The following is a 13,039-nucleotide window of genomic DNA, read 5'->3' on the forward strand; positions in this document are numbered from 1 at the left end:
CAATGGTTCATCTAAATCATCAAATTTAAGAATCAACTATTTAAAAAAAAACCTTTTTCTTTATTGAACAAAAATTTAACTTATTATCTCAAGAATATAAGAAGAAACAAATCTAAACCTAATCACTTTGACAAATAACAGTAAACAAATTCGACATAAAGTGCAAATAATCCTCCTCCACCATCTGTACATACGACAATGGACTGTATTTGGGTTCTTCAGCGGGATAGTATTCAATTTCCTCCTCGATTTCATCTTCAAAACAAACTTTCTTAGAACCTTCGTCTATCACTGACATTTCACTTGGTCGCCGAATTGGAGGACGACTCAAATTGGGTGTTGATGAGATGGCAGCTGGTTGATTTGATTGCTGAACATCTTGCGAATTCGAAGTAATTGGACTGATCATTTGAGACATCTCGAAATTTCTTCTCTCGGGATCTGGAGTTCGTTGATGTTGCTGCGATTGCAAATGCAGCCTTCGAACGACATTCACACGCATTGAATTCTTATAGTCGGTGGTTTTTTTGGCTGCTCCATTATCAGACTGGGTTTTGGAAAATCGACTCGAACTCGCCGCCGATTCTTGATCTTCGCTTTCAGGTTTCATCATCAAGGCGATTCCGTGCTTTCGTCGGTGCCAAATCTCTTTGTGTTCGCGAAAGTCGATAAGAACTTTCTTGCGGATGAATTCATGGTAGGTTATCAACTCTGTACTGATCTCCCGTCGAATAAGCTGTTTCTCTCGTGAGGGAAGATGGCAATTCTTAAAAGCCAAAAGACTCTGGGAAGCTGCAAGCATCAGAACATGCTCCAAGGCCATAAGACAAAGTTCTCCATCCAGATTCGAAAGAAGTTCGTTGGGTGGTGCTGAAGCTGAAGAAGCTGATGTAATGGAGACTGACTTGGAAAATCCACGTTGACTTGGTGATTTGGCCAGATTATTATTACTCGCTGTGGTGTTGCGTTTTGGTGAGTCAATACTATCGGGTTGACCTTCGAGATCTGCCTTCTCTGGCAAGATGTTCAATGGAACTTCATTAAAACCATAATTTTGCTATATTTAAACATAGAATTTTTATAAGTTCTGAATTCATAAAAATGTCAAGGAAAAAGCCTTACCAAATTGAGAACTTTAGTGAAGACACCAATGACGCTGAGTACCGTTCCGAAGGTAAGTTGCATACTTGTGTCATTGAGTTTCGGAGCTCCAAAGTGAATCTCAAACAGGGGCTCCCATTTGCATGCCAAGAATTCTGGTTCACAGATTAAATCGATTAAAGGTGGACTGAACTTGAGTAAGCATTTGACACAAAGTGTTATAATCTCCGTGAGGCTGTAAAAACAACAGAAGTTTAGTAACAGAATCTACGTCTATTTTTCAGTCAAAACCTTACTCATTGAATGCTGTAATCACTTCATCAACAAGACCACCACTTTCACTCTCCTTGATTATATCCAACTGTGTTCGTCGTCCCATAACAAGACTCTTTAGATTTTTCGGTTGATTAAACATGGATATGGAATGTCCCAAAAGCATTTGAACACATCGCTGATAATTGAAAAAAAAAGAGTTATAAAAACCAACCGCAAAAGATAATCCAAAAAACTTACCATCAAGCTAAACAAGCTGTGTGAATGCTCCAAACGCCATTCCTTCTCATAGTCAACTAAATTGGCCACCAGCAAGACAGAATTCTTAATCAAAACCATGGCACTGGGTTCCAAGGATTGTTTACCCAGAAGCAATGAATCCATCAAATACTCTTCGTGAATTCCCACGAAAGTTAAGACATTTTTCAAAAACTGATATCCATGCTTTTGAAAGAGAATCGTTACAAGTTCTATGCCTCGCGAGTAAATAGGCCACCACTTTTGAACGGCCCAATCACTTTCACGTAGCTGTTTCATAGCGTAGTTGGCTTGCAGGAGTTCCTTCGGTGGCAACAACTTCAACCACAAATAATCCCCCACATCACAATAAAGAAACTCCTGCGAGCAATTTCCCTTTGCAAAGACAATCAGGACATCGAGAAGTTCTACGGAGAGCTTTTGCTTGGAGCTCAATTGTAAGATCCAACCTGTGCAACTTAATAAGCGATTGAACACCTTGTTGGCAATGAATGGCAAATCCCAGTTACCAGGACCGTCATTGTGAAATATGGCGGCGATGGTTTTGAGGAGATTTAAGCTCAGAACCAAAGAGTTCGATGAAGATGCACAGACGGACATTTTCGTAGCGAGTTTCATCTCAACCTTGACTTCGGTTTCTAGGTTACTTAGCTCTCGGCAAATAATACTCACCACAGAATAGAGGAAGCTAAGAGCAACGGTTGAGTCCTTCAGCAGTTCGACGGCAAGCAACTCAGCGCACTTTATTGTTATCGACAGACACGCCTCCTTGGCGCGAATATGCAGATCCTCATAACAACTAGCCACACCACTTAGAAGCTTTATGAGTTGCTGAAGCATGAGTTTGTCCTCTTCCGCTGTCTCAGTGTAAGAATGCTTATAGCTCTGAATTATAAAGAGGAACAACTCGGAGAGGATAATGAATGGCCTCAGATCCTCGGTGTATTCGGAACGTTCGACCAACACCTGCAGACATTTCTCGGCAAGGAGTTTGAACTTTTTCTGAGGAATTTCAATGCCAGTTGGGTTCTTTTTAAGGTATATTAACATGAATCCTTTGAAGGCTTGCAAACGATTCAACCACTCGGGTGTCTCATCGACGGCTTGTGAGGCTCGCGGTATATTTGGCAACTCGAAGACATACTCAAGCCACACATCGAAATTCGAACTCTCGAAGAATCGATTTAGGACCTTCTTCAATTCAGTATCGGTCTTGTTGCTCGTGCAAAATACCTCGATTCCCAGGATGTTAAAAAGCTGACTATATGCCTTCACGTTTGGAGAAACCTCTCCGAACAATGGATTGCAAAGTGACGACCAGAATGTTGGTTTCTGGACAAGGTCCTCGACTAAACTTTGCATATTGTTCTTCCACAGAGAATGAAACAGGGTCATGATACGACTTGGTAGGGGATTCTCCACAGCATTTGGTACTTTGGCTACAGCATCGAGGTAGTCTTCCATGAAAGTCACAATACTATCGCCCAAATTCGATTTCTTATCTTTTGTCTTGTCTCTGGAGAAGTTAACATTGAAGAAGGCCTCAGTGACACCAGGCTGTTTCTCTATGCATGCCTCAACAAGTTCCAAAATGGCAATTTTCAAGTTATCACTTTCCAAATCATCGGGTAATTTATTGAGGAAAGTCAAACGTATTTGATCTGGTTCCATGTCCAGACAAGCCAGCAGTGACATGTTGAATTCCAAAGCGATACGTTTCAGGAGTCGGCACGACAAAAGTGGAAGCCAACGGTCAAAAATATTGTTCATGTAGCTTGTGACAACTGGAATTATCCTCAAGGTATCTCTCTGCTTGGGTTGGGTATAAATGAGTGCCTCCAATGGTGACAATTCGGAACTCGAAAACACCGAAGTTTTAAGTCGAAGAAGTTGCATTAAAATCCGCATTGACAGACGAACTAGCAGAATTAGCCCGTTCGAAGAGAGAACCATCCAGTTGGATTCCATTTCCATTGACAGTTGCAAATATGGATTGCCAATTGCTATGAAACTTTATACAAACAAAATATAAAAATATATATAGAAATGGGAAATTTTTTGTCATATTAAACTTACCGCAGGAGAACTAAACCATTCTCAAGGTTAAGTAAACTGTAGACACAGATGTTCCTCAAGAGTTGCTTCGATGGATTTTTAGACCCCTTTTCTGTGGTTACCATGTCCAGAATGTCACAAATAAAACCCATGATTTCTGAATAGATTTTGTTTTTATCATGTTGTGATTCAAATCGCCAAGCATGCATATGAGGGAAGACTTCACGGAGAAGAAATATAAGACCGGGAATCTCTAATTGAAACAGACGATCACGTCCCATCTAAAATAAGTTGTTAGATATGTTTAAAAAAAAAAGTTCCTTACAATAGAGATTCACTAATTCAATGTCCCTGGAAAGATTTGTATATACAACCCAATAAGTTAAAAAATATAACTAAATTCATGGAGGAATTCTAATCTCACGTGCTAAACTAGGTACCTCCCTCTCTTTGGACTTCTTATCTAAGTATCAACATAAACTAACGACATTTTAGAACGGGCAGATGGAATGATATGTTTTTTCTGGTGATCTGTATTTCTCACGGTTGGAAATTCAGACGAATTAGCTCCCTTACTCACTTACCTAAGAGGCGCTACAGTCCGGGAGGTCTTGGGCCTCAACCAACATGCGTCTCCAGCCAGCTCGGTCCCTCGGGATTGGACTCGAAGACCTTCCTCGCTGGAGCATTGATTCGCTCTACATGACCTAGCCATCTAAGCCGTTGGACTTTAATTCTGTTAACTAGGTAAGTGTCGCTGTACAGCCCGTACAGTTCTTCGTTATATCTTCTCCTTCATTCTACATCTATGCGTAAGGGACCGAAAATCACCCGAAGAATTTTTCTCTCGAAGCATCCTAAGATCTCTCATCTTTTTTTGACATTTGGTATAGGCCTCAGCGCCATAAATGAGAACCGGGATCATGAGTGTCTTATAGATGGTGATTTTAGATGCTCGAGAGAGGACTTTACTTCTCAATTGCCTTTTAAGCCCAAAGAAGCAGCGATTTGCAAGAGTTATTCTTCGTTTGATTTCAGCGCTGGTGTCGTTATCTGTGATTATAGCGGTGCCTAGGTAGACAAAGTCTTTAACTACCTCGAAGTTATAGCTGTCCATGGTGACGTTTTGTTCAAGACGTCGTTGAATATGTCAATATCATATGCGTATCCGAGTAATTGGATGGACCTTTGGAAGATTGTGCCTCTAGTGTTAACGGTTGAGTTTTGCACAATTCTTTCAAGAACGATGTTGAAGAAGTCGCATGACAGTGCATCGCCTTGTCTAAAAGCTTTTTTTACATCAAATGCATCGGAGAGATCTTTTCCGAACTTGATAGAGCAGTGTGCAGCGTCCAACGTCATTCTGAACAAACGGATAAGTTTGACAGGGATGCCAGAACTAGACATTTCTCTGTAGAGCTTTTCCTATGGATGCTGTCGTACGCGGCTTTAAAATCGATAAAGAGATGGTGGGTATCGATTTGAAGTTTCTGGATTTTTTTCCAAGATCTGCCGTAGTGTGAATATTAAGTCGATAGTGGACTTTCCTGGTCTGAAGCCACACTGATAAGGACCTATCAGGTTGTTGACGAACGGTTTCAGAGGTTTACATAATACGGCAGAAAGGATATTAAATGCAATGTTAAGGAGACTGATGCCTCTGTAGTTGGCGCAATTTAGAGGGTCTCCTTTTTTATGTATTGGGCAAACTATGCTGAGATTCCAATCATCGGGCATGCTTTCTTCCGACCATATTTTGCTGATGAGTTGGTGCATGCTCTCTACCAAGTCATCGCCTGCTGCTTTGAATAGTTTGGCAGCGAAGCCGTCAGCCCCAGCAGCATTGTTTGACTTCACTTCCTCAAGGTCGGGTAGGCGGAATTGTTGATCTGCGTCGCCTTGGTTGAGTGGTTCTATCTCCCTTACAGCGGAATTCGGTTCGTCATCGCCGTTATATAATTTGGAGGAGTAGTATTTCCATATTCTCAACATCAACTGCGGTTCTACTACGATGTTCCCCTGATCGTCTTTACAGGCTTCGGTTCGTGGCTGGTACCCTTGGTAGGTTTTTTTTACCTTTCGGTAAAATTTACGAACCTTTATTTCTGTTGTGACATTCCTCTATCTCCTCGTACTCTCTTTTATCCATCTAAGAAGCCGGTGTTCCTCTCTCCTCTTCTGCTCTTAGAGCTCGCTAGCAGCTCTGGTTTTTCTGTGCAGCGCCGTTTTGTATGCCTCTTGTTTCGCTGCGTGCATTTGCCGGCATTCGTAGTCAAACCAAGGGTTCCGCTGTGGTGGCCGTGTGAAACCTAGCACTTCAGAGGCGGCATCTCTGATGGCTGCAAGGCAATGTTACCGCTGGTTTTCAATGCTTAATGCAGGCAGCATAGGACTCCTTTAAAGGTTACTAGAGACTCGATCGGAAAAGGACATGGCAGTCTCTTTCGATTGTAGCCGTCTAACGTCGAATCTTCTCACAGTACTTCCTTGTTTTGGCTTGGATCGGGATATCCGTAGCCGTACCTTGGCTACAACGAGGTAGTGGTCCGAGTCAATGTTGGCCTCTCGAAATGTTCGGATATCCTGGATGATGGAGAAGTGTCGTGCGTCGATCGCAATGTGCTCAATCTGGTTGCAAGTTGATTGATCAGGAGATTTCCATGTCCCCTTGTGGATATTAAGATGTGTGAACTGCGTACTATCTACCAGAACGTCTCGCCCCGCAGCCAAATGGATCAGCCTGAATCCGTTGTCGGAGGTGGTGTCGTGCAGGCTGTATCTCCCGATTGTGCCACCAAAGATGTCTTCCCTTCCTAGCTTGGCATTAAAATCTCCTTAGATAATTTTAATGTCATAGCCAGGCACTGCTCATAAGTCTTGTCCAAGAGCGTGGACTTTATTGGTCTGACGTCCCACTTATATGGACCTACCCATATTCGGACGTCCAGATAATACGCAGAAAGGAGACTGATGCCTCTGTGGTTGGCGCTGTTCAGAATTCTTGAGGATTGAGCAAACATTGTTATCGATTCCACTCATCATGCTTTCTTTCGGCTACATTTTGTAGATTGCTCCTTAATAAGTCATCGCCTGCTGCTTTAAACAATAGGGCGGCGATGGCGTCAACTCAAACAGCTTTGTTAGACTTCAAAAGAGATAGAGCTATCTTCGAGGCGGCATTGTTGTACTACATTGACTGGCGTTATCTAATTTGCATTTATACCGATCGAAATGCGAGTTCATCCACCGTCATTTGGGCAGTAGTTTCATATCAGTGTGCGAGCATGAATAGAGGGGACCTAAGGTTTGTTGCCAAATTTGAAAGGCTAATTTCAAAATCAACTTTTTACCACAAAAATTACTCCTTATTGAACAGAGGCCTGTGGAACGAGCACTAACCCTATCACCCTATAAAACCATCAAATCAATGAATTAAAATTTCACCCTTACCTTTGCATAGGTCCTCAAAAATCCCAGATAAGCCAGCAAAAACTCATAGCGTTCCGACTTCTTCTCCACATCAACCAAATAAGTCCCGACGAGATTCGAATCAAAACACACACCATGTGCGTATTTCTTATAATCCAACGTCTCATTACTCATCGCCGGAAAAATACTCAAATTAATAACTCTATTGAATATCTCCTTATCGACCAACGGCAGCAGAGCAGTACAAACATTCAAACAATTTGCCAAAAGCTCAATCGGAGGATTTTGCGTAAGTTTGAATTTATTCAACAGATCAATGCACAACTCTGTGGGATGGACCATCTCGGCGGAGATTTCATTCAAGGACTTGGCACGAAGAATCGCCGATTGGAGATATTTCAAACCAAAGTTTATGCGTTGTAATCGATCGTTATTGAATTCAGTGTATCGCGTGACATCGTCGAGTAAGCAGTTGATTTCATGGTGAAGAACATTGAAATAATTCACGCTTGTCCGGAAATGGACACAACAGGATTTCGAACGATCCATAACCACAGCTGAAGTTCCCGATCGAATTGTATAGTCGATGTGAGGGAATGGGGAGAAGTCACGCACGAGGATGTATTCATCTTCGATGTGTGGTGATGCTTGGAGCATGAACTTTGACTCATCGTAGACCTCTGTGTAGATGGGAAGCGATTCCAATTGTGATTTTATCTGTAGACAAAAGATTTTAATTTTTTTTATAACTCCTTTTGATTGATCATTTTACTGAGCTTACATAGTTTCCCATTCCTGCTTTTGTCAAAGCATTCGATATCATGGAAATGTGAATGAAATTCAAAGGAAAACACTCCAAAGCTGTGTTGTAGAGGGAACGTACTCCGCCATCTAAAAGAATGGATTATCTTCAACAGTGGAGACTTTTGATAGGTATTTTCGAAAAACAAACCTTCATGAGAACAAAACTCTTTGGCTAAAGTAGGCCAAGAAATCAGCTCACATAACAACTCGTACACAAAAGGATGACGACTGACAGATCCATCGGCGTCAAAAAGGTCACATAAATATGTCAACTGATTGTAAACGGTCTTCCGCACGACTTTCGATACATAACTGTCGTCCTGAAATAATTCTTAATTATAATAAACAGCCTCAAAAATGGTAGCTCATGAAAATCTTGGCCTTATTTTATTTCAAACCAAAACAAAATGTATGTACCTTAAACATCTCATGACTGACAAGATCCTTGAGGAACCCGAAGACATTCAAATGCACAGCTCGGACTCCAAATTGTCCATACTTTGCCATCACAGTGTCCTCCTGAGTGGGACTGCTGTTTCTCAGATTCAAAAGCATCCAAGAAAGAAGCAATGGGCCATTCTCTTCGTTGTGATACATGCTAGCAATGTCTTTATCCAGTAGTTTGATGGTCTCATCAACTCCGACGGTTTTCTGAGGATTTGGAAAGTCAATTGCCTTAAGGAACAAAGCAACTTCACTGAAGGCAATTTTCTTCATCAACTGTTGGTGCAACTCATTCATGGGATCGATGTAACGCTGCTGCCTCCCAAATGAGTGTTTCTTGAAGCAATCGAACAGTTTTTGTAACTGCTTTGCCTCCACGCCTACATGGTCAATAATCAGCAGAAGAATGTGCAGAGTTTCGTTGATTTCACGACAATTTCGTTCCGCCCATGAATTCAGTTTGTTGTGATAGTTCAAGAATTCCCCGGCGGTGAGTTTTGTTGGGGGATTCGCATCGATTAAGAACTCTAGTTGCTTTATATAAGAATCCCTAAGCTTGGACATCGAGAGCTTATCGACAATCAGTCTGTATTCGTTGTGATATGGATGTCCGGGTATTTTGTAGAATATCAAAAGATTCTTCATCACTTTGAGGACAATCATTCGTTCCAGGGAGTAGTAGCCCCAAATGTCATCTAGCAATTTGGCCATATTTCCCTCGGATGATATGAAAGCAGTCAGCGAACTTGCTGATCCACGATACTCATTGGAAAGATAGTAGCAAAGGATTTGCCAGCATTGACTAGATTCTAAATCCTAGTGGGTGGAAAATTGGACATGCATTAGTACAAAAGTAAATAGTATTTTCTTCCTTTTTCACTTACCAGAAGTTCTTGTAGCTTTTTGGTAAATGGATACAATTTTTCTTGTTTCTTCTCTTTAAGGAGTGTCTCCAGATTGATGTTTGATGAATTTGAGCATTTGAATTGCAAGAGACCATCTTGCAGCTCTTTGGATACATTGAGAAGTTTCTCCTTGACTGTGTCCTCGGGTGTTTCGTAGTGGATTCCTGAAATCAACTGCCACAGACGCTTCCAATCGGTGCTAGTTATTTTTTGTTATAGTTATAGTTTGTGAAATGTTGGAGAATTGATTTTGTTTTACTTACATTTCACCATTCGATGCCATATTTATAATTTATTGAATAGTTTTGTATGAATTTTACACAAAAAAGCGGGAATTTTGTTTAAAAATTAAAATTTAAAGAAATATACAAAATTAAGCCGCAGATATCTGCTTTTTTAATCACAGCTGTCAACGAACATGCTTATCCACTGTCATTTTGTTTAGAATTTTTGGTTGCTTATTAAGGTTTCCACAAGAGTCACGCCGTGAGTATCGAAAAAGACCACAATGAAAAATTACTGTCACATTTTAAAACATAATGAAATTGTATATAATTTGTTAATGTTTTTTAGAAGAATAATCGCATAGGTTGTATTTATGATAAGGCAGTGTAAAACCTGGACAAAACATAAAATTCAGATTAATTTATCTCATTAGAAACGAATTGTCAAAATTTGTATGGGACATTTTTAAGCAAAATTTTTACTCATGGGCCCGGTCTTTTGCAATTGACAGATTCTCCGAGAGTGAAGAGTATTGGTTTATTTAAATCTAACCGCATTTCATTTCTGCAAAATATGGGATGCTACATATAAAATTAATGTTTAGAGAGAAAAGACCAACACACAAAAGATATCACTTCTTAATTATAGGAAAGTCTGCTTCAGTGTTGACAAAATGTTGCAAGTGTAACAAGAGCTTTGCTTTTCTTCTTTAAATTTAATCTTTGTTACTTTGTCACATTTTCTACGTTTTGTTACACTTTTTTTCCAAACTCAATACATTAGTGAGACATTTTTTCGCATTTAAAAAAATTATAAATATCTTCTAACTATCAAGCTATACCAATCTTTTTTCGTTGTCTGAAAATATTTTCCGATTTTCTTATTATTTTATACCTTTTGTTAGGTTCCTTGATTTATTTCAATACACATTCGTGAATGCTTGAGGAAACACGATGTTATCAAAAAGTGTATAGTATTTTAAAGGAAGTAAAAAAGAGTTACCATTGTTGTAGTCTATATCACTTACTCCCTCTAGTGTTCTGTATTATGCAGATGGAGATACATGCAAACCGATTTTAACTCGTATAATATGGATTCTACATGAGAACTATACACAGGAATGGTTGAGAACATTAATTAGGCTGAATTTGACAGATGACATCGATTATTCTGTCTTTGAAGACCACGGTGGTTTGCGGCATATTGACATTTAACAGCGACTTAAGGAAGTCCCACTAGAAAAGAAGTCTAAAGGGGTGTAATCACACGACCTTGCTGGTCAATTCTTGTTGCCTCGATGTAAAATAACCATGCCATAAAACCATATGCGCAGAATACCGATTTTGTTTGAAGGAGTGGTGTCGTCCAAGTTCGGCAACTTTGCCTATTAAAGGACCCATTCATCCAAAAATGGGGATTATTGATAAAGATAATTATGCCGCTTTGAAATCCAATTATCGAACACACAAAGCTGCATATTAGTCGTTTAGTTTCAATTCCCTTTTCAGTTGGATTCTTTATGGGTGCAGGCCTAAATCAAGATGAAGATGCAAAATTAGCCATATTGCCTTGTGAGTGACGCAAAATTGACTGCTTTGGATTCTGCTTCACACTTTCACGACGATCTGATATCTGAGACAAGGCTGTAACACTAGCTCGTCTCGAAGAAGAGTTTCAACTGAAGTTCTAGGGACGGGTGGAATATGAACCAACAAGAACTACAAGCTCGCTTGGCTGCAATTCACTAAGGAGAAAACATATCATAGAATCAACAACAAACAAAACTGCTACAATAAAAATTAATTTTATTTAAAACATTTTCTTCTTCTTTCACAACAAATTCAATCCAAAATACTAAGCTTATGACTATTGCTTCTGTTGACCAAATGTGCCTTCAGAATCGCCATATATTGTGTTCGTCGGAGCATCTTAAAGGCGGGATTGAGAATATTCTGAACGATTTCGTGTACGTCCTTATGGCCGAAGCTAAAAAGGTCAATTCCTAGTTCCAGATTCGTACTAAAATCACACTCATCCAAAGCGAATCACACTGAAGCTGTAATGATGGGCTGCAATTTTTCCATGACTATCTTTTTAGCTTCTTCCTTTGAGGACTCGCCTGGCTTGTCCAAAGCACTAAGGATCTTCTAAGTGTTAGCATCGCTTCCCATCAAGGGGCGATAGCCAACTGTTGTGGTTTTATTCACTGGAACAACGATTCCCACATTGTGGAATGTTTTGGCGCAAATTTTCCTAGCTCGCTGCGACTTAGCCAGAGATTTCCATTCATACTTATTCTCCTCTATAAGAAACAGGTAGTAAGCGAAAGCGTCGAACATCCCTTACAAACTATGAGCAAGTCTTCCTCGTCCTTGGGGTCGTCACGCCAGTAGGCATAGTGAATCCGGTTCTCCGATTAACAAAGAGCGTTTGAAACTCTGGAGGATCATAAAAGAACCGCCAATGCCGCAAATAGTCACCGGGGCTTTTATTCTCAAAGTTGGCAAATTTTCAATATTCTGTAAAAAAAAGCAATAATTCTTATTTTGTAAGGAAATTGTATAAATAATATTACATACCACGAATGTTTCGAAAGGTTTGTTTAGTTCAACTTTGAATGGCTACTAGTTTTCGAGAGGTTTTATATAAAACTTGTGGCTTACGAAAACTTGTGGTTTACCAACAATAGGAAACGATTTATGGAAAAACTTGAGTTTTCGATGTAGGTTTTCGGCCAAAACCGATAATTTCGGGAAAACCGTGTTTTCCGTTTGGCGTGAAAAGACTATAAGGGCACGACGTGTTGCCAAAATCAACTCGTTTCTATTCTTTGTCAATTAATGGATATTTTATCTAACTTACTTTTAAAAGTCGAAGCATTTAAAAGGATTGTGTTCTATTCTGCACAAAATGTTGTATTTCTTTTGAGCATCAAGAATAGTATACAATCTTATATTTCAATTAAATGTATATTTAAAAGTTACAAGACAACAGTTTCCTAGAAGTTATTTGTATATTTTATTTTAAATATGTCTTAATGCAATGTTCTCTCTATCTTGAGAAACGTTAAAATTTCCATTAGGCTAGGCGCGCACATGCAACTTTTAGTTTCGAAACTGTTTGGTTTCTAATCTGAGCACTATAGACTTATACGAGAGTCCGCGCACATGCAGAAACCATTCGGTCGCCCATTCGAGCAACTTTTTAGTTTGTGTTTTGACACAAACTAAACGATCACCCCAAACCAATTCCCTAGTTTGTGTCACAAGGAATTTTAGGTAACTGCGCGCACATTCAACCAAATCGTTGAACAATTTTCTTTAAGTGCAAGAGAGAAAAAAAATGAGTCAATGTTTTCCTTTCACAAAAAATTCTGAGGGAAGAGTAACACCTTACATCTCAATTTCACTAGTTTTCTCTTTCATACATTGATTGCGAAAATTTATTAGTTGCTTAAACCCATAAAAAATGTCTGTATCCTACTATGATACACGTAACTGCGCGCACATGCAACTAAATAGTTTCTTTGGTATGCATGTATTTGT

At 39.7% G+C, this 13,039-nt stretch overlaps 1 protein-coding gene across 1 annotated transcript; it reads right to left on the bottom strand.

Moving 5' to 3' along the window:
- Window positions 1–39: 39 nt before the first annotated feature.
- Window positions 40–9,676, bottom strand: LOC129949485 (nucleoporin Nup188). Its single transcript, XM_056060983.1, has 11 exons — window positions 9,533–9,676; window positions 9,249–9,468; window positions 8,338–9,180; window positions 8,069–8,240; window positions 7,898–8,007; window positions 7,138–7,833; window positions 3,709–3,968; window positions 1,615–3,643; window positions 1,398–1,552; window positions 1,123–1,336; window positions 40–1,057 (listed from the first exon to the last, which is right to left on the bottom strand). Exons 1-11 carry the CDS (start codon window positions 9,550–9,552, stop codon window positions 119–121), a joined length of 5,658 nt encoding a protein of 1,885 aa, XP_055916958.1. The 5' UTR covers window positions 9,553–9,676; the 3' UTR covers window positions 40–118.
- Between the last annotated feature and the right edge of the window lie 3,363 nt (window positions 9,677–13,039).

Source organism: Eupeodes corollae, chromosome 3 (genome assembly GCF_945859685.1).
Source record: "Eupeodes corollae chromosome 3, idEupCoro1.1, whole genome shotgun sequence".
NCBI lineage: Eukaryota > Metazoa > Arthropoda > Insecta > Diptera > Syrphidae > Eupeodes > Eupeodes corollae.

Coding starts and splice junctions, on each gene's coding strand:
- LOC129949485 (XM_056060983.1), bottom strand. CDS start 9,552: ATGGCATCGAATGGTGAAAT. Junction 3,644..3,708: donor AATGGTTTAGTTCTCCTGCG/GTAAGTTTAATA, acceptor GTTTGTATAAAG/TTTCATAGCAATTGGCAATC. Junction 1,058..1,122: donor TCACTAAAGTTCTCAATTTG/GTAAGGCTTTTT, acceptor GTTTAAATATAG/CAAAATTATGGTTTTAATGA.